Source organism: Castanea sativa, chromosome 12 (genome assembly GCF_040712315.1).
Source record: "Castanea sativa cultivar Marrone di Chiusa Pesio chromosome 12, ASM4071231v1".
NCBI classification, from domain to species: Eukaryota; Viridiplantae; Streptophyta; class Magnoliopsida; order Fagales; family Fagaceae; genus Castanea; species Castanea sativa.
Window position 1 is genome coordinate 12,943,132 of NC_134024.1, and position 26,815 is coordinate 12,969,946.

At 37.0% G+C, this 26,815-nt stretch overlaps 4 protein-coding genes, 1 long non-coding RNA gene and 2 pseudogenes across 5 annotated transcripts; 1 reads left to right on the forward strand and 6 right to left on the reverse strand.

Moving 5' to 3' along the window:
- Window positions 1–5,723: 5,723 nt before the first annotated feature.
- LOC142618205 (uncharacterized) lies at window positions 5,724–7,537 on the reverse strand. Its single transcript, XR_012841213.1, has 4 exons — window positions 7,273–7,537; window positions 6,656–7,095; window positions 5,960–6,029; window positions 5,724–5,851 (listed from the first exon to the last, which is right to left on the reverse strand). It is a non-coding gene; the product is annotated as an uncharacterized LOC142618205 (long non-coding RNA).
- Window positions 7,538–7,737: 200 nt separating this feature from the next.
- On the reverse strand, window positions 7,738–11,562 carry LOC142620204 (calpain-type cysteine protease DEK1-like; annotated as a pseudogene).
- A 126-nt stretch (window positions 11,563–11,688) lies between these two features.
- On the reverse strand, window positions 11,689–13,740 carry LOC142620205 (uncharacterized). Its single transcript, XM_075793605.1, has 3 exons — window positions 13,269–13,740; window positions 12,517–13,193; window positions 11,689–12,273 (listed from the first exon to the last, which is right to left on the reverse strand). The coding sequence occupies exons 1-3, from the start codon at window positions 13,738–13,740 to the stop codon at window positions 11,689–11,691; spliced, it is 1,734 nt and encodes a 577-aa protein (XP_075649720.1).
- Window positions 13,741–18,535: 4,795 nt separating this feature from the next.
- LOC142619164 (glucose-1-phosphate adenylyltransferase large subunit 1, chloroplastic-like) lies at window positions 18,536–23,365 on the reverse strand. The gene is made up of 9 exons (XM_075792243.1): window positions 23,175–23,365; window positions 22,765–22,857; window positions 20,566–20,649; window positions 20,409–20,464; window positions 20,031–20,124; window positions 19,811–19,923; window positions 19,576–19,648; window positions 19,308–19,388; window positions 18,536–18,676 (listed from the first exon to the last, which is right to left on the reverse strand). Exons 1-9 carry the CDS (start codon window positions 23,307–23,309, stop codon window positions 18,557–18,559), a joined length of 849 nt encoding a protein of 282 aa, XP_075648358.1. The 5' UTR covers window positions 23,310–23,365; the 3' UTR covers window positions 18,536–18,556.
- On the forward strand, window positions 21,160–22,302 carry LOC142618754 (uncharacterized; annotated as a pseudogene).
- Window positions 23,366–23,947: 582 nt separating the features above from the next.
- On the reverse strand, window positions 23,948–25,098 carry LOC142620206 (uncharacterized). Its single transcript, XM_075793606.1, has 3 exons — window positions 24,825–25,098; window positions 24,084–24,732; window positions 23,948–23,997 (listed from the first exon to the last, which is right to left on the reverse strand). Exons 1-3 carry the CDS (start codon window positions 25,071–25,073, stop codon window positions 23,948–23,950), a joined length of 948 nt encoding a protein of 315 aa, XP_075649721.1. The 5' UTR covers window positions 25,074–25,098.
- A 403-nt stretch (window positions 25,099–25,501) lies between these two features.
- On the reverse strand, window positions 25,502–26,511 carry LOC142620207 (serine/threonine-protein phosphatase 7 long form homolog). The gene is made up of 2 exons (XM_075793607.1): window positions 26,413–26,511; window positions 25,502–26,290 (listed from the first exon to the last, which is right to left on the reverse strand). Exons 1-2 carry the CDS (start codon window positions 26,509–26,511, stop codon window positions 25,502–25,504), a joined length of 888 nt encoding a protein of 295 aa, XP_075649722.1.
- Between the last annotated feature and the right edge of the window lie 304 nt (window positions 26,512–26,815).

A 26,815-nucleotide genomic window follows, 5' to 3' on the forward strand; every position in this document is an offset into this window, starting at 1 on the left:
CCACTTATGGATTTTGTAATTAAGGATTGATTTAAAAAATTAAATTATTTTACTACTAAAATGTAATTATATTGTTTGTTACAAAGGAATTTATTCATTTTTGAATAATCAAACTAACCAATTAATTAGAGTTTGATGACAACTGATCGATTAAGTGATTGATGAATCAAAAGGTGTATGGTAGCACAACAAATAAGACTTTTTGCAAGAAAAGTAATGAGGTCATTCCCAATTTGAAGACAGAAAAACAAGATAGACTTCTTGGTATTACATCATATCAACTTAAATCTGAATGTCATTCTTAAAAAACAAAATTTAATATTTTTTTTGAGCCAAAAAAAAAAAAAAAAAACTCAAGTCTGAATGTTGTCTTTAGCTTGTAATCTTTTTGGTTCTTTTGATATTGGTAACACCCCCCCCCCAACCCCTTTTTTTTCGTTATTCGGGTGAGGCTTTTTTAACTGTGTAGTTTGTTTTCTCTCTTTATAAAACTTCCAGTTCAGGCCAAATCGGCCCAATACCACCCTTTCTAAAAAAATTTAGGCAGAGACCACTGTTTCGGAACTAATTGGGGATGTACAACTTTTTCCAGTACTCGAGTTTGGTGAACTCGAGTACTGGATTTTACAATTCCACCGTGGCATGCCAGCGTGGAATATCAATGTTAAAAAAATGTCCCCAAGTACTCGAGTTTAATAAACTCGAGTACTGTACGATCTGGTACCCGAGTTTAGGAAACTCGGTTACCAATCTGGATTGACACTGGAACTGTTGTGGGTTATGCCGAGTAAGACTCGAGCTTCATGTGCTCGAGTACTGTGAACAGTACCCGAGTTTTTGATGCGCGAGTACTAATCTGGATTGGTCTGATTTGGTCTAATTTGGTCCATTCAGTCCACTTTGTTCCATTTTGGTCAGTTTCGATCCATCTTTGTGTACTTACATATATAATTGGAGACAACAAGTTTAGGTTGAGAGCCCTTATTCAAAATCTAAATTTATTAAAACAAATTCTCGAGTTTGGGGGTCAGCTGTCCACCATTGCTACACTGATATTCATAGTGCTACATGTGCTGCTCAATAGCTCGGCACTGTTGAACCCTATCTAGTCATATCATTCACACTCACATCAATACACAGATCTGCATCATTTTGCAATGCACTGTTTTCAAGGATGCAGAAGACCCCTGAAAAGTTTATGATGCATTTAACACAACTCGGTATTGTCTTGTCAAGTTCATGTCAGATGAAACACAAGCATGCTAAATACTCTTCACATGAATACTTGTCAGCTGAATAGTCATGGCAGGACACCGCAACTACGCGAGAATAAGAGAATCTCACTATGACATTGGGAACATTTGAACAAAAAATTCGTATCGTGGTTTTCCAGCCTGTATTGACATGACAAGCCTGAATATGTTAAATTTTATTATTGAATACACAGTGGAATGAGGTTATAAATGTACCACAATTCTTTTCTTATTCCTACACCACTAACTTTGTAGGTTGAGTAAGCTATGAGTCGCAACACCTCAACATCATCTCGTACACGTAGAAACAAGTTTCAATCTACTTCAACAAATGAATTATCACAAGTTCCAGCAGATCAACAACTACAAACATACACAGACCACTATGGAGGGAAATAGGTTGGAAAGAAGAGAGATTTCGTTAACATGCCAATATACACGTACGAGAGTCTTGGAAGCGTTGGCCACATCATGGTCGGCAAACCTACAAAACTAAGTACAGATACCACCGCAATGGAGTTCACCGTAGCAGAACCACCATTGTCAACCCTATACGAGAAGAGGTGTGAGTTGGAGGTGTATTGTCGATGGCACGGGTTACGAGTTCCTAAGGCACGCTCAGCCGAGTTACCTAGAGATGAGCCTGCCAACATACTTGCTCGCCTTGAACAAGAGAACAATCAAATGCAAAGGCGGTTAGACCGTTTTCATGCAGTCCAAAAAGCTAGGAAGCATCTAAAGGGGAAGGCGCAAGAGCGAGCCATGAAGTCTATTAATGAAATTACTGCGTTAGATGATGAAAGTGACATTTCAGACTTCTCAGATTCAAGCAATGATGACTTCCAAAAATTTCTACCTACGAACATTCAACGTTGTTGTTGATGTCTACATGTTTTGTGCAATACAAAATGTTGTTGATCATGAGGGCAAATGATCCTATTGTACGTGCACCTTTTGCAAATCTAAAGATGAATTGTTCATTACTTTTGGCTAAGTTTATAGGAAATCACTTGCTCATTTTTTCCCTGTTGTTCGTTGTTGGTATGTTACGAAAAGATGTACTTGTATTAGTGTTTGGTGAGAATTATAAGTGCTTGGTGAAAATTATGGTCTAAACTCAATATTCCGTGAGTAAAACTCGCTTTTCTAACGTAATACTGAATGTCATTATTTAAATTCTTTGAAATCAATTCGTCCATCTCCATTGTCATCAAAGACTCTGATCATCCTTTGGCATTCCACTTCCAAAGGTTCCATGAGCCCCACTGAACAGATCTAACATTTGAAACAACTAAACCACCGAGCTTTTTTTCTCAAATCAAATAATTTCCTACACGTCACGCCTTAACTCTCTGCTTTTGTTTCTTTTTTTTCTTTTTCTTTTTCTTGTAAATTTTAAATAAGATACAAATTTTAACCTTAGCATATCAATAAACTTCCCTATTTGACAACAATTGATTTGAAATGACTGGTGGCAATATTTATCCCATATTTTAAATTCATGGTTGAAATCTTTTTAGATCCTTTAGTTGAAAATCCACCGAAATTATTGATTAATTATCAATTTATCTCAATTTTGTCTTCCGCAAGATTGTGATTATTAACCACCAATTGGCAATGCACCCAATGATAAAGTAGAAAAAACATCTCCAAAAGAAAAACCATTGCGAGCCCGATTAAGGCAATTTATACTATATAAGGAGTTTACAAATTATAAAAGTAAAAAATAAAATCTTTGTAACTAGTCTCTATAACCGAAACACCCCGCAGATAACTCATTGATGTCATCATGGAAATTTAACCAAATGTGAGATTATCAACCAAGAGCTTTGTGGCTCAATGAATATGCTCGGTCTCTTTTACGAGGAGAACCTAGATTTGAATCCCCCTTTCCCTCACTTGTTTTAAGCAAACTAAAAAAAAAGTGAGATCAACAATTGAACAAAATTTCAAACCACAAACCATATAAAATCTAGAAGGGCAAGCCCCTGCTTCTCCCTTCTTGTTGAAGTTATGTGATGAGAGGAAACAGTAGTTGGAAAATTATTTTGTGATGTCAAGTATTCTAAAATCTGACTCAGGACACTTTTTGAGACATTAGCTCTTTCACATGCAACATAACATGCTATAAACTCAAACATATGGCCTATGTCTTTCTTAGAAGGCCATTCTTCGACCAATCCACTGACATCTTCACTATCTGACCTCTCTGTCTGGGAAATGTCCCTATTAAGCATACAAATAAGAGAGTTCACTGTATCTTGGACCAATATATTTTGACATCTATTGTGGGAGCAAGTAGGAACAGTATGATTCTGACTCTGACAAGGCTTATGAGGATGAGAAAACTGGATACCTTGTAGCTTCATGGCCACAAGTCATTTTCTAATCAACACCACGTTGCAACACCGCAAACATGAGCAAGGTATTCAACTATCAGACGCAGAAGATCCAAAGCTGATACTGAATTTGAAGCTAATGCAGGTCAACAGTTGATTGTTACCATCCTCCAGTGTCATCTTGAGAGTGTAAGAGCCCTGTGAATACCACAAACCATCAGTTGGTTGATGCGAAACACTAGAGTAAAAAAAATAAAAATAAATGATAGATTAAATTGTTATATTGGACTGACAATGAAAGAAGGAATGGAAATTACTGATTTGCAAGTTTGGCTTCTCTTAGCCATGCATATGAATCCACATGAAAGAGGATACTTATATCATTACTTCTCTTAGCCATGCATATGAATCCACATGAAAACTAATCTGTACGAAGCTCTAAGACATAATAATTGATGAAGTGACTCTTACCTGGCCAGCTTCAATTTCAGTTTGAAATTTCCTTGCAGCTACACCAGATGTAGTAAATATAGAAGCCCCATTGCCATATCTGTTCCAGAAGTACAAGTCACATACAAATCACATGTAATACTTCTTTAAGAGAATTAGAAAAAGTATGGTAATATATACAACAAGAGAAGAAAATTTAAGGAAGTACTTGTTTATGTTAACAATATTTATGGCCTCTTCGAAATTGTCAGCCTGATGTTGAGAGGGACAGAAAAATTGTATGTTAATATCTCCATACTAGGCAATCAATAACCTGATTGATAAAAACAATGGAGTAATGAACACACCTCCATGCAAATAAGAACTGGGCCAAAAATTTCCTCTTGCAAATGCGGAGGTAGAAAAATGTCAGCATTGTTCTGAAGTCACAGTTCAGCTCTTTTTATCCAATTGGAAAAAAGCAAATGCAAATGCAATAGGATCAGAAGAAGAAAAAGAACATAAAGTTACCTTCAGGTGAATCAAAATTGAATTTCCTAGAGCAAACAATAGTTATATATGGCTTCATTGCCTTCTTCTTCTTCTTCTCATCCTCTCCACTCCGGGTAGTAACATCGCACTCTTCCCCCTCTTCCATGACACGAAACTCTTCAATCACTGAGACAAGAAATCCGCACACTTTTGCATTCATCAATCTCCTAAATGTATAGCACTAACCAAGAAAATTAGCAAACAAATTTCAAACCTAAAACATAAGGCCAGAAATTATATGAGTTGAAAACTGGTTAATTGCCTAGCTCACCTTTCATCTACCACCATATAATATGGATTGCACATGATATGTTCCATGATGCACATCCTTGCTTCCATTATGAAATGATAGAGGACCTGCTTCTGTGGCCCTTTCTCAAATGCCCATCCATATGTGAAAATTTGATTCATCACAAAATGTACATCCCTAGATATTAGCATCAGATGTTTGGTTCAAATGAAGCCAAAAAGAATTATATATTTAACATGCGATTATCAAGGATGGACAAAATGATAAGGAAAAACAGACAAATGATTAAGAAGAAAATATCAAGATATATCTCAGAGTAGAGGAGAAAATGATCCAACTAACAAAGCCAAGGTATATGTAGTTTCTTCTTCTTTCCTGCTGTTATCGAAATAAGCATATGATATACCTCATGTAATGAAATACTTCAGACTCCAAAACAATAAAGAAGCATATGATATTTCTTTATGACTTGACAAATAGCAATTACCTAACCCTATAACTTCTGTACTTGATAATTAACAAAAACATTTTAAAGCCTTGAGGGCTCCTCTCTTTCTTCTTAAGACTAGAGTTACATAGATTTCATTTCATGTGTCAGCAACTTGGATTGACTACAAAAGAAAGCCAACATGTAAAGTTAAAATTTGAGTAACATTCATTCAGATTTTTTTTTCTTTTCTTTTGAATAGAGAATCTTCCACACATTCTGCTAAAGCTTCATATAGTGAGCGTACCAGATTGAACCATTCATGTCAGTGTCTATATAAGTTTGGCCAAAATCTTAAATTAATCTACCAAAGTTGTGATTATTATATTTTTGAAGGAATTTTTAAGGGATGAGTACGATAATTAATTGCAACTTTGGTGAAATAAAAGAAGTTGATGAAGAAGAAGGTGTTACCCATGACTGGATCAGAATTGCAAAGCCTAATCAAGCCGATGCTGAACTTGCTGACACACACACATACGCCAATAATTTTTCACCATCATCATCCAAAAATCTGAACTTGTAGCTAAATTTATGAACTCTGAAAAAGGGGAATTTCTCGTCTTTTTTATACCCAAACAAAAATTCTATAAATCAATATCATAATATTTTGCTTGAAATTGATTAATTGTAAATTGAATAAACTCACAATAACAATGATTGTGAAGAGACCAGAACTTTTCAACCAGTGACACATTGGGAAACTAAAAAACTGGAACCTGAAAATGCATTGCATAAGATCAGAACATAATGTTAAGCAAATGGTACCACATCAGCACTTCATTTCACCAGAAGGGGAAATTAACTAACATCATGAAAATGATCAATGTGGACAGAAGTACTGCTTCAAACTTTACATGAACTGAGAATTAACAATTACTGAAGTACATGTTTTAAATCATTAGGTTTATCTTCGCTGAAGTCAGATCAATGTGGACAGAACCTCAATTTGTTTATAGAGTCACTCAACAAATTTATAGAGATTAAGATATCCTATTAAAGCATTAACAACTTTAAAAATGTACTCGAAAGGACCTATTTGTAGTTATTTCCATATAAAAGGTCATTGATCTTACAATTGACAGGACATTTTAAAATATTATAAATGAAGTGTGATCAGGAGTTGTTATTTAATACGTATATCAAAAGCACACACAAAAGAGAACATAGGATTGAGCCATTGGTGTCGGTGTCTTTGAGATTTTGGCCAAAATCTTATAAATTTAGCTTCCAATGGGTTTTTTTTTTATAGGGAATTTTTGACAGATGAGTAGGATAATTAATCAATATTTAGTTCTAATAATAAAAAAAAAGACGAAGCAGAAGAAAAGTTTAAAGAAGCTACCCATGAATGGATTTTAGACTTGCATCACTGAATCAAGCCAAGAATGAACTTTGCCCATGCAAACAAATCATCTCACACCATTGCCATCCAAAAATCTTTGTTTGAACCTAGAAACACAGAAATCATAGGTCCTCTTCTTCGGTGTGCTCTTCTTCATCATGCTCTTCACTGTGTTCGTCATCCTCTTCACTGTCTTCATCATCTGATGAGCTTGAAAGAATCTACATGCCCAAAAGAAAACCTTATGAGTAATTTCAAATTAGTCTACATGCCCAAACTGAAGGAAATTAACAAGAGCAATTGGAGTTGTTTTCTCTATATGCAAATGAGTAAGATTTGCTACCATGATCATTTTTTATTAGTCTAAACAATTTTAGATCCTCTTCTTCCTCAACCTCTTCTTCCTCATCCTCTTCTTCCTCATCATAGCTCTGAAAATCCTACATGCCCAAAAGAAAACCATATGAGTTATTTCAGTTTAGTCAATAACAGCAGGAAATTAGCGAGAGCAATTGGAGTTGTTTTATCTATATGCAAATTTTTATTAATTTAATATTGATATATTGCAAAATAAAAGAAGAAGCCCAACGAAAAGAAGAAGTGTCCGAAGAAGTTACCTTGGCTCTGGCATAAATTCTTGACTGCCTCGCACATACTTGTAATCAATGATGATGTTAGGGATGTGGGAAATCTTGGGCCAGTCCTCTCCTGTCCCTCTTTTGAAGCATTTCTCCAGAATTGGACATGTTGAGATCTCTAGTTTCTGTAATGGAGTTGTATGAAGGAAGTTCGGCACCAACTTTAACTTTGTGCAAACAAGGATTTCCAAGTTTTGAAGACGTGGCATTATAGTGAATCTTCTGATACAGTCTTCTTCTTCTCCTCCAAGTTTTGGAACACAGACTTTTCTGTTGAGCTAATTAAAACACCAATTACATAACCCCAGTGAAACAACATAATTAACAAATAAAATATAATTTCAAACGTTGTGACAAGCTAGAGATAAATTTAACTGCAAACTATTGGGCAAATAAATATAGTAAACGTCGCTTCAGAGCTAGTAAAAAGTGTAAAATTACCATTCAAATACCATATAAGTACCACTCAAACACAAGAAGTTCACTTATATCTACATGACATACATTAAGAAATAAAAAGCAAGAGTATACAGCATCTTAACCATCCTGTACCAGCAGAAAACATGAAAAAGATTGCCCCATAGTAATATAGTTCCCAGTAAGAGTCTTGATGCTAATCAGTGAACAGGGTGGGAGGGGTTTTTTAGTTGCACCTTTTTTTGTACAGTGGGAGGGATGGCAGTAGGGTTCATTTCTGCCATGAGATGTGGTGCACAGAGACATACTGAAGAGTTTAGTTTACAAATCCTTCTCCTTGGCAGACAAGGACACTACAGTGGTAAACAAGATAGCTTGTCTGCAGGGGTTTTGCATAGGTGTCCTAATTTTTGAAATACCTCTACAAGATTGAGAGGTGCACACCATGTTAATTTATTTTGAGCTCTTGCAGGGAGCTAAGGTGCGGGGGGTTTGAGAAGATACATGAGGTTGGCAGAACAGTAGTACTAATTATTTGCGGTTAGCTTTTTAAAATAAGGCCTTTCTTGGCTGCCGCAAACATGTTGCTTGGAATGAAATTTGGTGAACTCACACTTCCACTGAGGAGCTTTTCATTGTTTGTAAAGAAGCCCTCCAGAAAATCCTCAAGGGGGGTTATTAAAAGAAATTGGGATTAATGATACCTAGTGTAAAAGGAATGAGGAGTATGCAAAGTTTGATGAAAGAGGTTAGCCTGGAATGTGTTTATGTGGAGTATTATGCTGGAATAAGATAAACCTACAAAAGTATTATGTGGAGTATTAGTCGAAGGAAGAGAGATCCCACTACCTGTTGGTGTGTAGCATTAATGATTTTGATGGTCTTTGGACAAAAAATTGCCACAATGATTGTTTCAAGGATGAAGACAAAACTAAAAAGAACCCACGCTCGCTCTGGAGTACCTGCTACATGGTGTAATACAAGTCTAGACAATTGAAGCCACTTTTCAAGCCCATGAAGTCTCAGCTCTTCTGACAAAGAAATTTGGTTGGGCATAGCATTGTCAACACTGTTTGAGTCAATTACAGTGATATCAGTGTTGTCACGATGATCCGTATCTACATCCAAACTACTCCTCTGTAGCAATGCTAATATAGTTAGATCCAAGTTCTTCTCCTTCAACATCATGGCAAAATTAGGATCCAATCCTTTATCTTGCAATAAGTTAGTCAATTCTAGGTCACCTTGCCTTGCCCTTCTTTTCAACATAGATGTAATCCTAGGGTCATTCAGCCTTTCTTGGAAGGCAAGAGCTAAATAGTCTAACGCTTGTTGATTTGCAGAAGTTGAAGCACTAGACTCACATCCTTGGCTTTCGAGCCCACTACTAGAACAAACCATCAAGGAGCTAGTGTGATCAACATTTTTGTCAGCACACAACGTCCCTATCTCAGCCTCTTGAATGACAGAACGACAGGAACTGCTACGCAATGCTAAACTTGGCCTTCCACTATCTATGCTCTTATCACTGTTTATTCCCTCTTGTGAACTAGCTGTTCGACAGAGGACAACATTATTCCAGGAACCACCATCAACCGTGCATTGTGCCATACTTCGCCACTTGCTTCAATTACATTACCAAGGTGACTGCTTCAACACTACTACTGCGTTTCATACTTGAGCCGCAACCTTCGAGAAGAGCTAGATGAGCGTTCGTTCCTTTTTACGAAATCCCTCTCTTAGACGAATCAACGTGCTACGTAAGGCATCCCTCCTAGCTGCCAATGGATTCGTAGGCGATAAATGACGAGAAACCGCAGCCCCCAATAGAACAGATGCTACAACGGCATAACTAACACAATGCCCCAAGTACCTAAAATGAAGAAGAAAATACAATGATCGTGACAACAATGACATAAACCGGTGACATTACAATTGATGTTTGAGATCGAAAGTTTATAACAAACCGGTAATGCACTCCAAAGCAAATTAGAAAAACCCGAGATGTGCCGGCTACAAACAATGCTGCAACACGACTGTTAAGAAGCTTAAAGCCATACAGGCATGCACCCATATTCCAATCTACATGACAACAAATGCATTTGAATAAATTAGCACCATAATAAGTAATAACATTGCTGTCGAAGCAAAGACAGCAATACAAACTGCCAATTACATACTAATAGAGTGATTAAAAACATACCAAGAATGATAACTTGGTGATGTAATGGCTCCCAGCCAATGTGCCTCCTTTGCTGTTACACCATATAAGATGGAGTACACAAGAAGTACCATAAGCGAGCCGAGGTAGAGAAGTCCGAGATGTGAAGCCCTATAAATACAAAGCAACAAAAATTAAAATATGGAAGACAATGGAACAAGATTCAAGAGGAAGAATAAAATTCAGATATATCAAATATGCACCATAATTGTCAAGTAGAAATTGAAGCAAGGTTAAACTGCATATTCAGTCTTCAATATTTGATCTTTGTTAAAATCATCCTTATTCTTTAAAAATTGTTTAAATTTAGTCCCTATACTTTCAAAATTGTTTCAAAAAGGTCATTATCGTCATTTGATTGATGGAAATGCTGATGTGACAAAGAAAATTCATGCCATGTCATCAAAGTGATCACAGTTTCACAAATTCTGTTTGTTACGTCAGCATTTTCCATCCATCAAATGATGGTAAGGACCTTTTTTTTATAAGTAATGATGGTAAGGACCTTGTTAAAACATTTTAAAGTATAAGGATGATTTTGAAACAAATGTCAAAGGTTGAGGACCAAATATGCAATTTAAGCTTTAAACAGGGAAAAATCTAACAAGAAAATAAATCATACTTGCTGCATTGAATGAAAAGAAAGCCAATTGTTCTCCAAAATTTTATTAAAAATCGCTTGGCAAATTTCCGTCTGTTGTGGGGTTGAGGTACGCCCAAATTTATCAAAACTTATACTGAACTAGTCATAGACTTCCTTATGAATAGCATGGTATCTGTAAATGCAGAACACATAAGATGGACTGATGCATGTACATATCGAGTAGTCAAAAAATGTTTGTACTCTGTACGTTCAATAATTAGAAGGATGCCACGGTTCAAACTTAGCGTACCTAGTCCGTGAGACCACCAGTCGCCGGGGCCTCATTCCGCTTAGGGCATGTTCTTCGATTATGCCCCTCTTGGTCACACAACCCGCATTGCACCTTCCTCCCGCCCTCCTTCCATGGTGTGGTTCTAGGCCGTTTCCCACCCTCGTCCATCTCATTCCTGATTCGTGTTGAGACAGGGCGACCTTTCTCTCGAATCAATTGGGGGTTAGGGAGGACCCTTCGAGTTTCTTCAGGATCTGGCCATGATAATCTATCTTTCAAGACAGGGAAAACGGGAGCATAGCTCCGAAACAGTGCGTCCACGCTATAGCATTGGTCAATGTACTGCTCTGCATCATGTCGATACCTAATACAAACTGCAATGACATGTGAACATGGTATCTTATACAATTTCCATTTCTGACATGTGCAAGTTCTTTGCAACAAATTAACTCCATGTGTGTGATCCCCATGTCCAGCAGTCCCTGGATTATGCGGTGTATCTACTTGATATGACTGTTGTTGCGCACTCAATCTTGTCACCCTGTGATGCTCCGCCTTCTCCTTATTTCTCATGAAGATATCTAAGGCATATTTACACCATTTTTTCCCTGAATTCAACTGCTCTATGCTCCTATTGCGATGATCATCGAAATAATCATTCAATTTGAACCATGTGTATTTCACCATTGCCATAATAGGCAGGCTACGAGCACCCTTTAGAACACCATTGAAGCACTCGGAGACGTTTGTAGTCATCGTCCAATAACGGTAACCCTTATCAAAAGTTAGAGCCCATTTCTCTTTGGGCACATCCTTCAGATATTGGTGCGCATCCCGGTTCACATTCTCAATTAAATCAAAGGTGGCATTGAACTTTCGCTCCTAGGTAGAACTTGCTGCCCTCCATACTAGATTCTTTAAAGTTTCATTGTTCCATCTAGTGTTGATGTTACTGCATAGATGACGAAGACAGTAACGATGTTCTGTCATGGAAAGCTGCAAAAAGTCTTGATTAGTGTCTCTAAAGATAGCTTGTATCCCAGGGTGTTTGTCAGATATGACACATAGGTGTCTCCGGTCAGTAACGTACCTTCTTATACAAGCCAAGAACCAACCCCAAGTCTTTGTGCTCTCGCTCTCGACAACGACGAAGGCTAGTGGATAAATCTTATTAGCATCTGTCGCCATTGCAATCATCAATTTCCCTTTATATTTTTCATAGAGGTGGGTTGCATCAATGCTAATCACAGGCCTACAGTTCTTGAACCCAATAATACATGGATGAAACGCCCAAAATACAGACTTGAATGTACAGGTTCCTGGTTCATCATTATCGTCCACGTTTAACTTATACTTTGTACCCAGACTTGCATCCTTAAGTCCTGCCAAAAAACGTGGCAACTCTGCATAAGACTCCTTAAAATCCTCGTATATAGCTGCAACGGCCTTTTGTTTGGCATCCCAAACCTTGTATGTGAACCATAATGATTATGTTAGAAATTAAGTACAAGTCAAATAATTATAGTTGAAGAAAACAAATCAAGACTTGTAAGGCTATAAGATGAAGATAATATTTCTTTCTCTTTATTCGTTTTTTTTTTTTTTCGATTCAATTTCATTTTTCATAACATCAAGTATTCATGGGTTTTGGGAATTACAATCATGCTTATACTTCCATGTATTGAAAAAAGAATGCAAGTTAAAGAATACCTTGTAGTGAGATACTTCGTGTTTTAAGTCTGCCAAAGCAACGTGACGTAAGTTCTTTATCTTATACGCGGGGTCTTCTCGTATATAGCGCTCAAGTACGTATACTAGGAACACCGAATCAATCATCCGTCCATCATGAGCATTCTGAATTTTGTCGCACGTGTGGGGGCCCTTGCATTTTGCGATCTTCCAAACATTGTCTCCCTTGCAACAGATCGCACGGACTGACCATGGGCAGGAATCATCCTCACAACTCACCATCAGCCTCTCTGAGTCTGAATGCTCAGTTTTAAACCTAAAATTCTCTCGCAGTGCGTACCAAGTCAATGCATGTCGCACCGCGAATTTAGTCGCGAATACCATTCCTTTCATTGGCTGTTGCCCAGGCGTCCAACTTGATACTTCTGCTTGCATAACCGGTGATGGATCAAACATATTATCCCAAGTGTTGTTGGTGAACCATTCCGGCGTAGGATCGGGACCAGGGCATGTGTCTCTATTCTCTTCTACAACCACATCCTCGATATGATCAACATCATCATGTTGACCCATGGTTTCTAGACGCTCCTCAAACTCATCCCTAGTAACATCAATATCGGTTGCATCGTCACCAAGTCCGTGATCATATTCGGGTTCAGATGTGCCCCCATGCAGCTCATCATGAGATAAATGCTCTCCTGCATGCACTTCCTAGGGCCCTTGCTCCTCCTCAATGTGTGAAGCATGGGGAAATGTTTGCCACGGTTCAGTACCATACTCATCTCCTGTGTTTTCTGCATACCCTTGATAAGATTGTAATGGTATTGAGTCAATGTGCTCATCTACAGTTCCATCCAAAACAGTGTGTTGTGAACCCTCCCCGGCCTCTACTATGGTGGGCTCAACAGTGACATAGAGATCCGAAGCAAAAAATCCTTTCACCACCATTTGCTCAAAAATTTCCCACATCATCTTCACTTGGGCGCCACTCGATAACTGTAGTGAATTGTAGAAAACATGGGTGTCTAGAACCCGTTGAGGTGCTCGATACACGATGGAAATTTTATGCCTAGAGTGGTCTAACCTCATCACCTTCAATATTCTTCGTTGCAATTTCATAAGCCCTATCCCACGCTTTACCCTAACACAATTTTGCTTTTGGTTCGAGCCTTGGTATGACAACCCATGCAAGTCATGATAATACATCTCTCCATCGTAGTATACATAGAAAAAGTGAAAATCCATCACTAACCTGTTGGCATCAATATAAAAGTTGCCATAATGTATAACCACCTGCAACTGATCTTGCGTATGATAAAAACATTCACTAATTAAACTCAATCATAGACATCTAAATAATTGAATATTTGACAAATATAAAAACAATTAATAGTACATCGAGTTCTGCGTTCTAGTTAACTCAATTTATAACATTTCTCTCATAAAAAAAAAATTATAAAATCTGTTATTGTCAAACTCACATGGTTTTTAAAATCAAATCACGTGTAAAAAAAATTATTAGTGTTTTCACATAATTAAGAACCATAATCAGACTGACAATTTAAATACAATCATATTTACATTATAAATGAGAAAAATAAATAAATAATAAAGTCAAGTTCAAACAACATAGTGTTATGTGTTATTATTACCATATAACTAGGACGATGATTTAAGTTACAAGATTTTCACTATTGTGTTAAGTTTTTACACAAACCAATTACAGAGAATAATTTTTTTTAAAATACTTTACGCATTGTAGTTACAGTGCCAGTTGAATAAACAAAAGGATTGAATAAACGGGAATAAAAAACTGACTAACTAAACCAAAACACTATCGTAGCTACAGTGCTGCACAATGCAAAAATATTGGATGTACAGTGACAAGACACTGTGCGCGCATTCGTGCTTTTATTATAAATAAGTAATGTTCAGCTCGACTTATTACATGTGTATAAGCCTAGGTTGTATTGTCGAAGGGTTGTGCATATATATTTTAGGGTTCGTTTGGTAATGCTGTTCTACTAACGTTATTTGTATTTTTTGAAAATACATGTGGATGAAAAAATGTATAGAAATAGGTGTAATGTTGTTTCAAAATTGAAAATTGTTGCTTAAAATTCTATACCAAACGGCCAAGTTTTTATAAACTATTTAAGTACTTTTAAATAGTTAAATAAATATTTACCATTCATATAATTTGCCTAAATTATATTTCAAAATTTCTAATTTGTGAAAATTAATGATTAAGATACCAAACTTAATCAAACTGAAAATGAAAATAATATTATAAAATAAATTTGTATATATGGTGGGTAGAGTTTTTTGCCTACGTGGTTGAAAAAAACTATTACTTTGAATTTGACCCAACTCAAATCCAATCCAACAATGAAAAATGATTCCAATCATCAATAATTTTATGGGTTGGCCACACATTTTTTCCACAGAGAGTCCCCGAAAAACATCTATTACATTCACAAGAAATTACACAACTTTTTCACATGTGTTGAGTTTGTATATTTTTGCAAATACTCGTATACATTGACTGCACATATCACTTCTTTGAAATTGCATGCATATTTTTAAATTTCCAAATTTTTGAAACTTCACTACAAAGGTGTGAATATCAGCAGTTGTACATAGTTATTATTGAAAAATTAGGGAGTACAAAAAACTACTCATGGAGTACAAAAACACCACATACGTAACAACCAGCAAACAAAACACTTAGCTATTACCTCTACGTTCTGGTCACAGCAAGGTTGACCCAACGGATAACTAGACAGCACGTTGGTCTTGCAATAGAAGAGGACCTGCAGATGCCTTCCCAACTACCAGTAGCTTCTGTGCACACGAAGTGCTCTGACTCGTCACGTGGAGCTGGGAAGATGGTCAAACTTAGAGTTTAGACGTTGTTTAACCAAAAATAGACGAAAGGTGATGGGAATGTATTCTGAAGAGGTACTCGAGTTCTCCGAACTCGAGTACCATTGATTATGCATTTATGTGGTGGTTGCCGTCAAGGAAGTCGGTGCCTGCAATAAGTATGGAACGTATTACTCGAGTCTTCAGGACTCGAGTACTGTGCTAGGAAGTACCCGAGTCCGTCAAAGTCGAGTATTCCTCGGGTATGATATATAGTAACCATACAGAGTAGTACTCGAGTTCAAGAAGCTCGAGTACAACTAATCAGTACTCGAGATTGGGGTACTCGAGTATCATTTATTATGCATCTGCTGTTGCCGCCAGGGAAGTGGGTGTGTAGTATGGAACGTGTTACTCGAGTCTGTAGGACTCGAGTACTGTATTCTGAAGTACCCGAGATCTGAAAACTCGAGTATTCCGCGGGTATGATATTGTAATCAATCAGACTAGTACTCGAGGTTAAAGGACTCGAGTACTATTATCTCCCCAAAACTACTATCTTCATATCTCCCCCTAAATTTTGAATTCTAATAAATACAAATTGACGCTTGTAAAACATGATTATATATTAAACAAGTTTGATTTTTTTTTTCCTTTTAAAAATATACATGTTTCATTAAAAAAGGTAGTACATATATTAAATTTAAATTAATACATAAAGGAAATGAGTTTGCAATTTGTATAACTTTTTAATATTAAATTTAGCACTATAATATAAAATGATTATGGTATTATATTATTGCAATTATTATTTTAGAAATGTTACTCTTTTTTATTATCAAAAAATGATCTTACAATAATATAGAGTTCTTATATTTATGTAGAGACAAAACCAAAGGACAATCCTGTAAAAATGCAACTCCAACTTCCACTAAAATATTGCCTAAAAAATAGGACGACACTCCTATTAATTTTTAAATTGATTTATTTACTTATAAATTAAAATTTTACTTGAAACAATGAAACAAATTTGGATAATGAAGCTACAAAAACTATAAATACACTAAAAATCATCAGACCCACAATGGAAACCGAAACCCAGTTGGTAAAATTACTTCAACTTAAGGCTGGCTAGTTGTTTACTAAAGTTACTCGGACATAATCAAGAGAATCAATGTTGAAGACCTTTTGTATTGAATAAAATAAGAGCGGGGAAATATCAACTCTTAATCAACCATTGCTCAAAATTTCATTCAGAATCTCAAACAACAACCAAATGTTATGTTTGCTTAACAAACATTCTCAACAGAGCCTTTATGATAGATCCTTAAATCACATCAAATGCCAACTGTGCATCAACTTTCTTTTATTTGTTTGCTTCTGCTCTTTCAGGCTTCTTCTGTTCTGGTTTAAGAAACGGATTCTGCAAAATATGGAAGAAATGTAATACTGATCAGAATCCCCCTCTAATCAAATTCAGCAAAATTAAATCACCAACTAGCATAAACAATGTGGCAACAAATAAAATGAGTGGCTAAGGCCAACTTTATAGTTTAACAGTTCCAATTAAGACGCTATGGCAATAAACTTTCAAGATTTGTTAAAAAATTTGTAAGAGGTCATAAGTTATGACTCATAACAAAGTATTCCTGATACAAGGAAACAAAAAATATTTTATCATTTGAAGGAAACAATTTCGTCCTAAATTTCATCTTTCAGAATGCTGTTACAGTAGTTTAGGGAGTTTATTTTTTGGCACATTTCCGTTCTAATTCAAAAATCAGAATATGTAAACCAGTGAGTTGGATAGAAGCTCACACTTTCCATCAGTTAAAAAGGTAGGAAAATAAATGTGAGAGAGAGAGAGAGAGAGAGAGAGAGAGAGAGAGAGAAAGACAGACAGACTGACTGACTAACTAGCTGATGGAGAGACGTAAAATCTTGGCCTTCTCATTATTAATATTTCAAGAAACCACCCTAAAGTTCAGCTTGATATAACTACTTTGTTCTTCTTCTTAAGGAAACTACAAAATCATTCACAGTTTTAATTTCTTCCAACTTTCTAAAACTTCCCGTGTTCCAACAATGAAACAGAGCATATGAGACTCCACTTACTTTCCTGGAAGCCAGAATTTTTAAGTGAAATGTGACCATCAAGTCAGACAAGATAGATAATCAATTCATCATTCTAATTGCGAAGTTTGTGAGATATAAAATAGAGAAGATACAATCCCAGAACAAAAAATGGATAAGGCTAGGAAATATCATTTTTATTGACAAAAGTACCATCCTAAACATATCAAACAAAGTCACTTTCTATTGTTGTTTCCAAAGTGTGGTACTGCTATCAAGAAAGTACCCTGTACCTGTAACGGTGTAACCCGTCATTCCTTTTCCATGAGAGATGAGAGGGATTTATCAAATGTAAAATCCAATAGTCTAAAACACGAGAAATTCTTAAATTTCACAAAAAAGAAATCTGACAAGTTTTTCATCCTATGTTTGTGTATGTAACCAAAGTCATAAAGCATGAGCTGGTCAAACAACAATAGGTGATCTCATTATCTCCAAATCCAAACAATTGGGATAAATGACTTGGTATATTTTATAACCCAACTAAATAACATTATCCATTGACAAAGTAGCAAGTGAATATGAATACATAAGAGCATTCTAGATCCTACCAACCACTAAAGCTCCATCATCAATAATTTAGACTAATCATCTTTTGGGGAAATACATACAAAAACTAATCCACCATTGACCTAATAATTTTAAATTAACACTAAAATCAAATAAGAGATTTGCAGGTGTCATGGTAAGGTGCAATTAGCATTGGGTCACTGATTTAGTGAGCAAATGCTCTAACCCACATATGGATCAGCAGAAATGAAGATTTTACATTATATCTGTGTGATCATATTACATTGGTAAAATAAAAATATTTATCATTTTACCTGTTGATTATGCCAAATAAGTACTCTGTAAAAGTGTGATATTTTTACATTTTAGGACCCAAACGTCAAAATCAAATTCAATCAAATTCCAGAATTTGTAGATTCCTCACTTAGAAGAACATATTGGTTTTTTTATCAATGTCATTTGTGTCTTAATGCAGCTTTAAAAACTTAGCTCATAAAATAGCAAAAACATTGTGAGCAATGCTCAAAGTTATAATTTTCTCAATTTGAAAGCTTTAAGAGCAAATTAAAGGCAGCGATTTACTTACCTTGCTACTATCAATTTTTGTTGGTGGTAAGTTTCTTCTTGATGTAAACATTGGCTTTGCTGCATCATAAAAACTAAACCTTGGTGGCTGAAAAGTACAAAAAAAAGGTACTATGTGACACTTGAAGCATTTTTGTTTAAACATGAGACCATCAATAATGGCTAATTGCAATTAACATGAAAACAATCAGAAGAGTAGTACTCTTAGAGAATAAGTCATTACAGGTTAGGGAGGGTCGTGATAGTACAACCAATTTGAAAATTAGTGTTGAATTATACTTTCACAAATATATTTCATTGAATAAAACTTAGTAGAATTCCTTAGGTGTAGTATATAAGGTTCCCCAATTAAATTCAAATGCAAAGCTGCATTGAATTTAATTGTCCTTTAAAAAGATAACATTGTTTGTACTTTATTAGTCAACACAACTATGTTTGTACCTAAGTTTTACCCTAGTTCTTTACCTCATTTGACAATCAATATGAAAGAAATGAGCAACATAGCAAGAATTACATAATTCTCCCCCCCCCCCCCCCATTGAACATGGTCATTGTTGCATATTTTACTGTGTTGAGCAATTAATATCTATTATAGCTTGAAGTACCAATTTGAAATAATTTGACTTTTGTTCATGTAGACTGCATGTCTCTTTGATTTCTTAAGCATCCTACATGATGAGCTCTAAAAGGCTAGCATAGGAGTGAGATATAGTACTTACATGCTGAGTGAGGGCAAGGTTTGCTTCAAAGAAAGATCTGATGGTCCCTATGTCTTCCCAATAATCATTGAAAAGATAAGCCTGTGAAAAAAAATGCTAAATATTATAAAAAGGAATATCAAGTAGACATTCTGCATGAGGTTCAGAATATTTAGTAGATAATAATTGTTCTCTGCATGTATGTGTGTATGTATGATACACTCCACGAGCCAGCTAGTTCATGGAAAGACAGGTTTTGAGCACTCAAAAAAAAAGATTATATAAAGACCTTTATGAAGAATTCTGAGGCTGAGGCAGGAATTATCTCTGAACCAAAGTCATTTGCAGTCGGAAATCTCCACCTGACTCAAGAATAATATAGCAATAAGTGTTTCTAAATTTGTGTTTGACATGAAATCTTTTGTGCATGTGAGGGAGAGAGGGGACATTGAGGTGAAACTAGCCTAAGGAATCACTTCTATCAGATAGAATTCATAAATTAATAATTCCATAGAGCTCAATACCTCAAAAGATTCAGAAGAATCTCCTTCTTGAAGACATAGACTCCCATGGAAGCAATGTATGGTTTCTTTTGAGCCTCATCCTTCGAAAGTCCCAAAACTGTTGTATCTACTGCCTGAAGCATATAATGGAGTCAGCACAATACTCAAGTTCCTAATAACATTTAAAGTTGACATGATATCATAATTTTAATTATTACCATGATTCAGAAAGAGGGATTACCATTGCCTTCAGATCCTCTCCCTTAGGTTTTTCACTGAATGAAAGGATTCTTCCTTTGTTGTCTATCTTCATTAGACCAAAGTCTGAGGCACGACTATCAAAAAAGCAGAAAAAATTATCATAATTAAAGGCAAGGCATAGTTATTGTGAACTGGGAGAGAAACATTAAAATGCCAAGTTCTGGGATTAATGGCAGCAATAATAAAAGTTTATGTGAGAAAATATGCAAAACCTGAACTGCTCAATACCTCTGCCTATGCATCTATACTAGCTGAGTGTCATTAATCAGAAAGGACCAACCAGTTTTATGGGGTTATGTGGTCAGCTATACATGTCTAAGTCACCCGACTTCGGAAACTTTGATGAACAATAATATACCTGTCATCCATTGGTAGAGAAGAGATGGTGATATCTGCACCACTCTGCCGATGATTCTGAAAATGAAGAGATAATTCATAATGTAGAAGAAGAATATATCAACTGGAAGAGTGAAAAACAAAAACACTTTTCAAGCGAACTTCATTCAGTGCCTTACTTGAATAAAGTCCATATAATCCATCCGATATAAGTGATCCCCTGAGAGAATCAGCACATCCTCAATCGCCTTACTTCTTGCATCCTATTGCATAGAATCCATATTAAATATCACCATACCCTTTAGACGGCCCAGCATCCATATTTATTTTTTCATGGATGGTCAGTGAAGTTGGGGAATGAATTTTTTAATTCAAAATGCAATGTAGACACCAATGCTTCCATCCAATTATTGGTCGTTTAAATGCAGCCTTATATATATAATGGGATTTAAGGTTTCTACCAATATCAATCGCAGGTAATCTCTAGGCACTAATGGAAAGGTATTAATGCAACATAAATTTCCTCCACAATACGATCGTAAAGAAACTTATAAGTTATTTAATTAACCAAAATGTTTCTCTCTCTCTCTCTCTCTTTATAACCTCCAAAACCTATTTAATTCATTGTCAGTTTCAATCTTCACTTACTAATCTCCTGGACTATTATATATGAACCATTTTCCACTCGAACATTCATCAAAATAGATCTTTGGTCTCTAATAACCAAAAAAAAAAAAAAAAGAACATATCTTTGGTCTTATCTTGATTAAAGGATGGCCAAGATCTCTGTTCTGTTTTGTTTCATTATCCTATTTGCTTTAGGGGTTGTTGATTGTCATAGAGCGCAGGAAAAATTGGGGTATATGAGCTCAAGAATGGAAATATCTCTGCAAAGTTCACTAATTGGGGTGCATCCCTTGTCTCCCTTATTGTTCCTGATAAAAATGGACAAACGGCTGATGTTGTTCTTGGATATGATTCAATTAAGGATTACATCAATAGCTCCTCACCTTTTGGTGCAATTGTTGGACGGGTTGCTAATAGAATCAAAGGTGCTCAGTTTACTTTAAATGGGAAGTTGCATAAACTAGTTGCTAATGAAGGACACAACACAATTCACGGTGGCTCTAGAGGATTCAGTCGTGTTGTTTGGAGAGTGGTCAGGCATCAAAAAGAAGGAAGTCATCCCTACATTCAGTTCTCCTATCGAAGTTTTGATGGCGAGCAAGGATTTCCAGGTGATCTCGTTGTCAATGTGAACTACATGCTTGTTGGACATGATACAATGATAGTAACATTGAAAGCCAATGCTCTACTACATGCTCGTTGGACATGATACAATGATAGTAACATTGAAAGCCAATGCTCTGAACAAGCCTACACCAGTGAATCTAGCCCAACACACTTACTGGAACCTAGGTGGCCACAACAGCGGCGATATCCTGTCTCATAAAATCCAGATATTTGGCTCCCACATCATGCCTGTTGATCGCCAGCTTATTCCCACTGGCAAAATTGTGCCAGTAACTGGAACACCATATGATTTCCTCAAGCCCCACACCATTGGAAGCAGGATCAAGAAGCTGCCTAATGGTTATGACATTAACTATGTGCTTAATGGTGGCAAGGGCAATAAACTGAGGCGCGCAGCAGTGGTGCACCATAAGAAGTCAGGAAGGGTATTGGAGTTGTCAACAACTGCTCCAGGCATGCAATTCTTCACAAGCAACTGGAATAAGGATTTTAAGGGAAAAGGTGGATACATCTATAAACCCCATGCAGGACTATGTTTGGAGACTCAAGGTTTCCCTGATGCAGTGATTTACCCCAATTTCTCTTCACAGATTGTGAGGAAAGGAAAGCCTTACTCGCATTCTATGCTGATTAAGTTTTCAACTACAAGTACATCTGCTTAATTGTAGATGACTAAAACCTTCTACATATATATATATCGCTTTCATGTGTCTTCCAATTGTTTCAGTGTATCATTTGACATCAGAACATTCTTTTTGATGAATAAGAAATTATATTTACTATATTCCAAATACTAATCGAAAGCTGAGACGAACAATGCCCATTATGAAGAGGTTATCAGTGAGTCCCTGGGTTGGATATTTATGTACCAAATATTGACTCTAGCTAAGAGAGAAAGTAATGAAGAGAGCTTATCAAATTTGCAAATTGAACCAAAATAAGGAGGACTATCTCGTATGTCAAATGAGTCTGTCTTCAAAATTGATTCGTCCCTATAGACAACCCAGTATACAATAGCAAATTTGCAATAGTAAAGTTGTCCAAATAGCTTAAAATATATATATCTTACATGGAATAGCATTTCAAAAATCTTGTCATCCTAATTAAATGAGAATATCCATTACCTCAAAAAGCCAATGGAACTGTCTTACAGCATCTGCTGTGCCTTGAAACCACTTTTTACCAGCCTCTCCTGGAGTTTGAGTTGCTGCAAGAACCTGCCATTGAACAAAACAACCTATTAGAGTTTTCTTCCATACCATAGTACTTTTCAAATGTAACCTTGTTCATTCAAAACACCACCGACCTAGTGTTTTTGTCCTTACATTTACCATCTTTAGAAATCATTTAACTAGTATTCTAAAGTTGAGATTGAGTTCAAACATAGTACCACTTGTTCTAATACCATAATAAATTATTGTTTATCTCAAAAGCTTAAAGTGTTACAAAATTGTTAATTTAATCATTTAACCATTATTCTATAACTATGTACGCACATGTAGAGGTAAGCATGATTGTCAAGTCTCAAATGTACCTCAACACAGCCGTCTCCAAAGGTGACTCCACTGCCAAAGTTGTAAGCTCGTGCAAGATGCCTGTTAAGTGATGCTGAGTTGAACTGAGTGAGAATGTACACTTTGTTGATCCCACTATTGATGCAGTTGCTCATTGGCACATCAATGAGCCTGTAAGACCCTCCAATTGGAACCTACAATAGGATGTAACAAATTAAATGACTAACCAATGAGCCCCCCACAAGCATGAACTTAGAGGCCTCATGAAATTTAAGAAACATAAATCAAGTGTGTGTATATATACACGATAGATTCACTTGCATATAGTGTTTCAATGCACTAGACCCGGCACGAAAGTGACATGTAACACAAGCCAACATTCTATGCCTCTTTCATGCTTTATTGCAAGCATATGAACTTGGAACACAAGTGTGACACAATGCAAAAGGACAACAATAAATTCGAATTTTGCTTATAATTCATTGATTATACATATAAAATTATCTTCTGATAAAACTATTATATTTTCCAGCTTCCATTACTTCTAAAGTGAAAAAAATCCCTAATTTTTTTTTTAATATTTGAAAGTGAAATTTACAAGATTTTCTCTATGATTAAAAATACAAAATTAGCGTGTCAAATCCATAAAAGGAACATATCTAATCATAAATGACATAAAAGTTTGGAAACCATGTAGCGCTCACATAAGTTCTTGCCTGTGCCATTTAGCGCTCACTAAGACCTTTGACTGGTCTCACCCTTTGGTTCCACCAATGCAATTAACCATCAAAAATCATCCCCGTTTTCTTCTCCTCACTGGTTCCTTAACTGGTCTCACCTTGCCTGAAAAGAACACAAGCAAATACTCATATTCAAATCATTTAACCATAAAGAAATGCATATGTAATCAGTATAAGAGGGGAGAGTACCATGTCCAGTCCCACAGTCAGGAGGATGTGTCCGTGTCCGTTGCGGCCTTCGCGGCCGATCCTCACTGTGTGAAGCCTCAGGTGGGGGGGTGGGTATCTCTGTCTGGATGGCACCAGGGGTGGGTAGCCCAGGGGTGGGCATGAATCTCATCTCATCTCTACCACATACATCTCCGGGGATAGTGCCGGTAGTCGATGGGGGAGAGGATGTGGGTGGGCAGGTATCATCGCGAACCATGGATGGGGACCGACATGTCTGGGCAAACGTATGGGATGGACCCGCATCATCATGTGCCATGGAGCCCATGTCATAACGAGTGTCCTGCATCATCTCATCTGATGTCTGACTTGCCTCCTCCATCGTGTGGTCATGCACGGGTGTGTGACGGCCACCCGATGTGTGACGGCTCGCAGTTGTGGGATGTCGACTAGATGCATGGCACTGACTAGATTGACGGCCTCCATGCCCTCGACGTCCACCTGCTTGCCGACCACGCCTTACAGCCGGTTCACTTGCGTTGCCCGCAGTGCGTACATCGTCCAAGGTCAATCGACTGATTTCTTCAACAGATTGCAAGGCATTCATACAGTCCGTGTAGATCTCAAACCCTGGTTCGAACTTCGCCATAATCCTCAACTGTGATTCAACCTGTCACAAGTATACAAGAGTAGTGTTAGGATTTGGAACTAAACTATGCACAACAAGGTACATTTATAATAGAACAATCTTTGTAAACTTACCAAAGTGTCCCAGTATGAGGTCTCTTTTGTAATATGCCGAACAGTGATGGAACGATACCACACCATATACTCGTCATTGTAGCTCATTACCCCATGAAAGGGCGGTGATTCAGCAATTGTGGCATGCGCAGCCCATCTAGCAATATGAGTGGCATGTTCTTGAACCCAATTTTTTTCCTGCTTGCCTTGGAGCGTTATCTTGTGAAGTTCAGTTGAAGTATCGACATTGTCCGGTACGCCTTGCTTCATCCCAAACTGTCAAAGAACACGTTCGGGGTGATGGCCTTCAATCACCCAAAAATGTATAAGCGGCACGATGGACCTCCATATGTGTTGGCCTGCCGTACAATATGCGGGCAGGGAACCCAAATAATCTCTATATGGCTCCCAGACAATCTACAATGATCCAACAAATGCAAACAACCATATTAACAATATATGTGTAACGATATCTTACAAACAACCATAAAGTGGTTGGTTCCCACTTGTAAGGCACGATACCTGATTTGGCCGGAGCGAAGCAAGCGACACACGATAGGCGCGTAGGACATGCATTAGATGGTCAGTTGTTATCTTAGCTCCTTTCCATCTATCAAACAACACAGACATAACCTTCATATTAATTACTTACATAATTCCCATGCAAAAGAAATTAATGCGGAAATGTAAAACGATAACTAAGTTGAAGATCCTACATACCTGACAGCAAGTGGACCTGGGGGCAGTGCCTGGTGTGGATGCCTCATCACAGGACATATTTGTGGAAACCTCGCCCACGCCCACAACTGCACTAATAGCAGTGCACCACCAATTTGCTTGGCTGTCTTCTCTGATGCCTTACACAGGTGTCTATATAACCAACTTAGTGTTGCACTACCCCAGCTATAATTCTTTCCATTGCTGATTGGATTTAAAAATTGTAGATACATGATTGAGAGCCGTTCGCCAGATTTGTCCATAAACAGTATACTACCCAACATTTGGAGTATGTAATACCGAGCATACTGTTGCACACGCACCTCAGTGGCGTCAGCAGGAATAGGGTTGCGAAACTGCTCCTCCAGCCATTTGGCTCTTATCCTCGGCCCTTCCAACACTGCAGTGTTCTTTTTTGTACCAACTGGCCTGTCCGGTGGAAGGAAGCCTAGCAAATCTATGCAAAAGTCACGCCAGTTGTCCATATGGGTAAATCCTACCACCGGCAAGCCATGTACAGGTACCCCCAGGATGACCTCTATGTCTTGTAGCGTGATGGTCATCTCACCGTGTGGCAAGTGGAATGAGTGCGTCTCTGGCCGCCATCTCTCCACTAAGGCCGTGATCAGTGCATGGTCAAGGTCCATATATGGGACTCGAAGTAGCCCATCTAACCCCGCATCTGTGATGTAAGTGGCAATCCGTGGATCTAACCCACCATCAAACAAACCTTTATCTCGGTGACGACAAGTCAGAACACCTGGCACTTCCTGCAAACAAAGCAGCTTAGTATTAATAATAACATTCACTAACCACGTAATAATTACACTTCAAACATAATGCCCAAAATCTTTCTACTACATATATTGATTACAATGACACAAGTGCATACCTCGCCTACCAAAGGAGCATCCCAAAGCAAACTTGAACGATGCATAGGTTGCCTCGTCAAGACAGTCCCTATAGAGGGTCCTACTCGATGTGGGTCCATACCTGCCATAAATTAAAGGTGATTAATGGCCCATTAGCATCCTCACAAGTCAAATACCCATAAGCTAAATCAAAATGATAACAAAAAACTATAGAACTTTAAAAGGGGAAGTTCCCTTTTTTTTTCCCCTCAAAAACTCTCCTAAGCACTTGATTGATTTTCTTTAAAGGGCTCTAATCTAAGCCTTTCAATTCATGTGTTCTTTCTATTTTTAAAACTAATAAGTTCTTTCTAATAAGTGAGTTCTTTCAATTCATGTTTTTCAAATTCACAATATCCAAGATTCAACATAGCACAATCACAA

Coding starts and splice junctions, on each gene's coding strand:
- LOC142619164 (XM_075792243.1), bottom strand. CDS start 23,309: ATGAGCAACTGCATCAATAGTGGGATCAACAAAGTGTACATTCTCACT. Junction 20,465..20,565: donor ATTATATGGACTTTATTCAA/GTAAGGCACTGA, acceptor CTTCATTTTCAG/AATCATCGGCAGAGTGGTGC. Junction 19,389..19,575: donor CCTCAGAATTCTTCATAAAG/GTCTTTATATAA, acceptor TTTTTTTCACAG/GCTTATCTTTTCAATGATTA.
- LOC142620205 (XM_075793605.1), bottom strand. CDS start 13,740: ATGGATTTTCACTTTTTCTATGTATACTACGATGGAGAGATGTATTAT. Junction 13,194..13,268: donor AAACACAGGAGATGAGTATG/GTACTGAACCGT, acceptor AAGTGCATGCAG/GAGAGCATTTATCTCATGAT. Junction 12,274..12,516: donor ACGAAGTATCTCACTACAAG/GTATTCTTTAAC, acceptor TTCACATACAAG/GTTTGGGATGCCAAACAAAA.
- LOC142620207 (XM_075793607.1), bottom strand. CDS start 26,511: ATGGACCCACATCGAGTAGGACCCTCTATAGGGACTGTCTTGACGAGG. Junction 26,291..26,412: donor ATGCTCCTTTGGTAGGCGAG/GTATGCACTTGT, acceptor CTTTGTTTGCAG/GAAGTGCCAGGTGTTCTGAC.
- LOC142620206 (XM_075793606.1), bottom strand. CDS start 25,073: ATGAAGCAAGGCGTACCGGACAATGTCGATACTTCAACTGAACTTCAC. Junction 24,733..24,824: donor CCTCATACTGGGACACTTTG/GTAAGTTTACAA, acceptor TACTTGTGACAG/GTTGAATCACAGTTGAGGAT. Junction 23,998..24,083: donor TGACTGTGGGACTGGACATG/GTACTCTCCCCT, acceptor TGTTCTTTTCAG/GCAAGGTGAGACCAGTTAAG.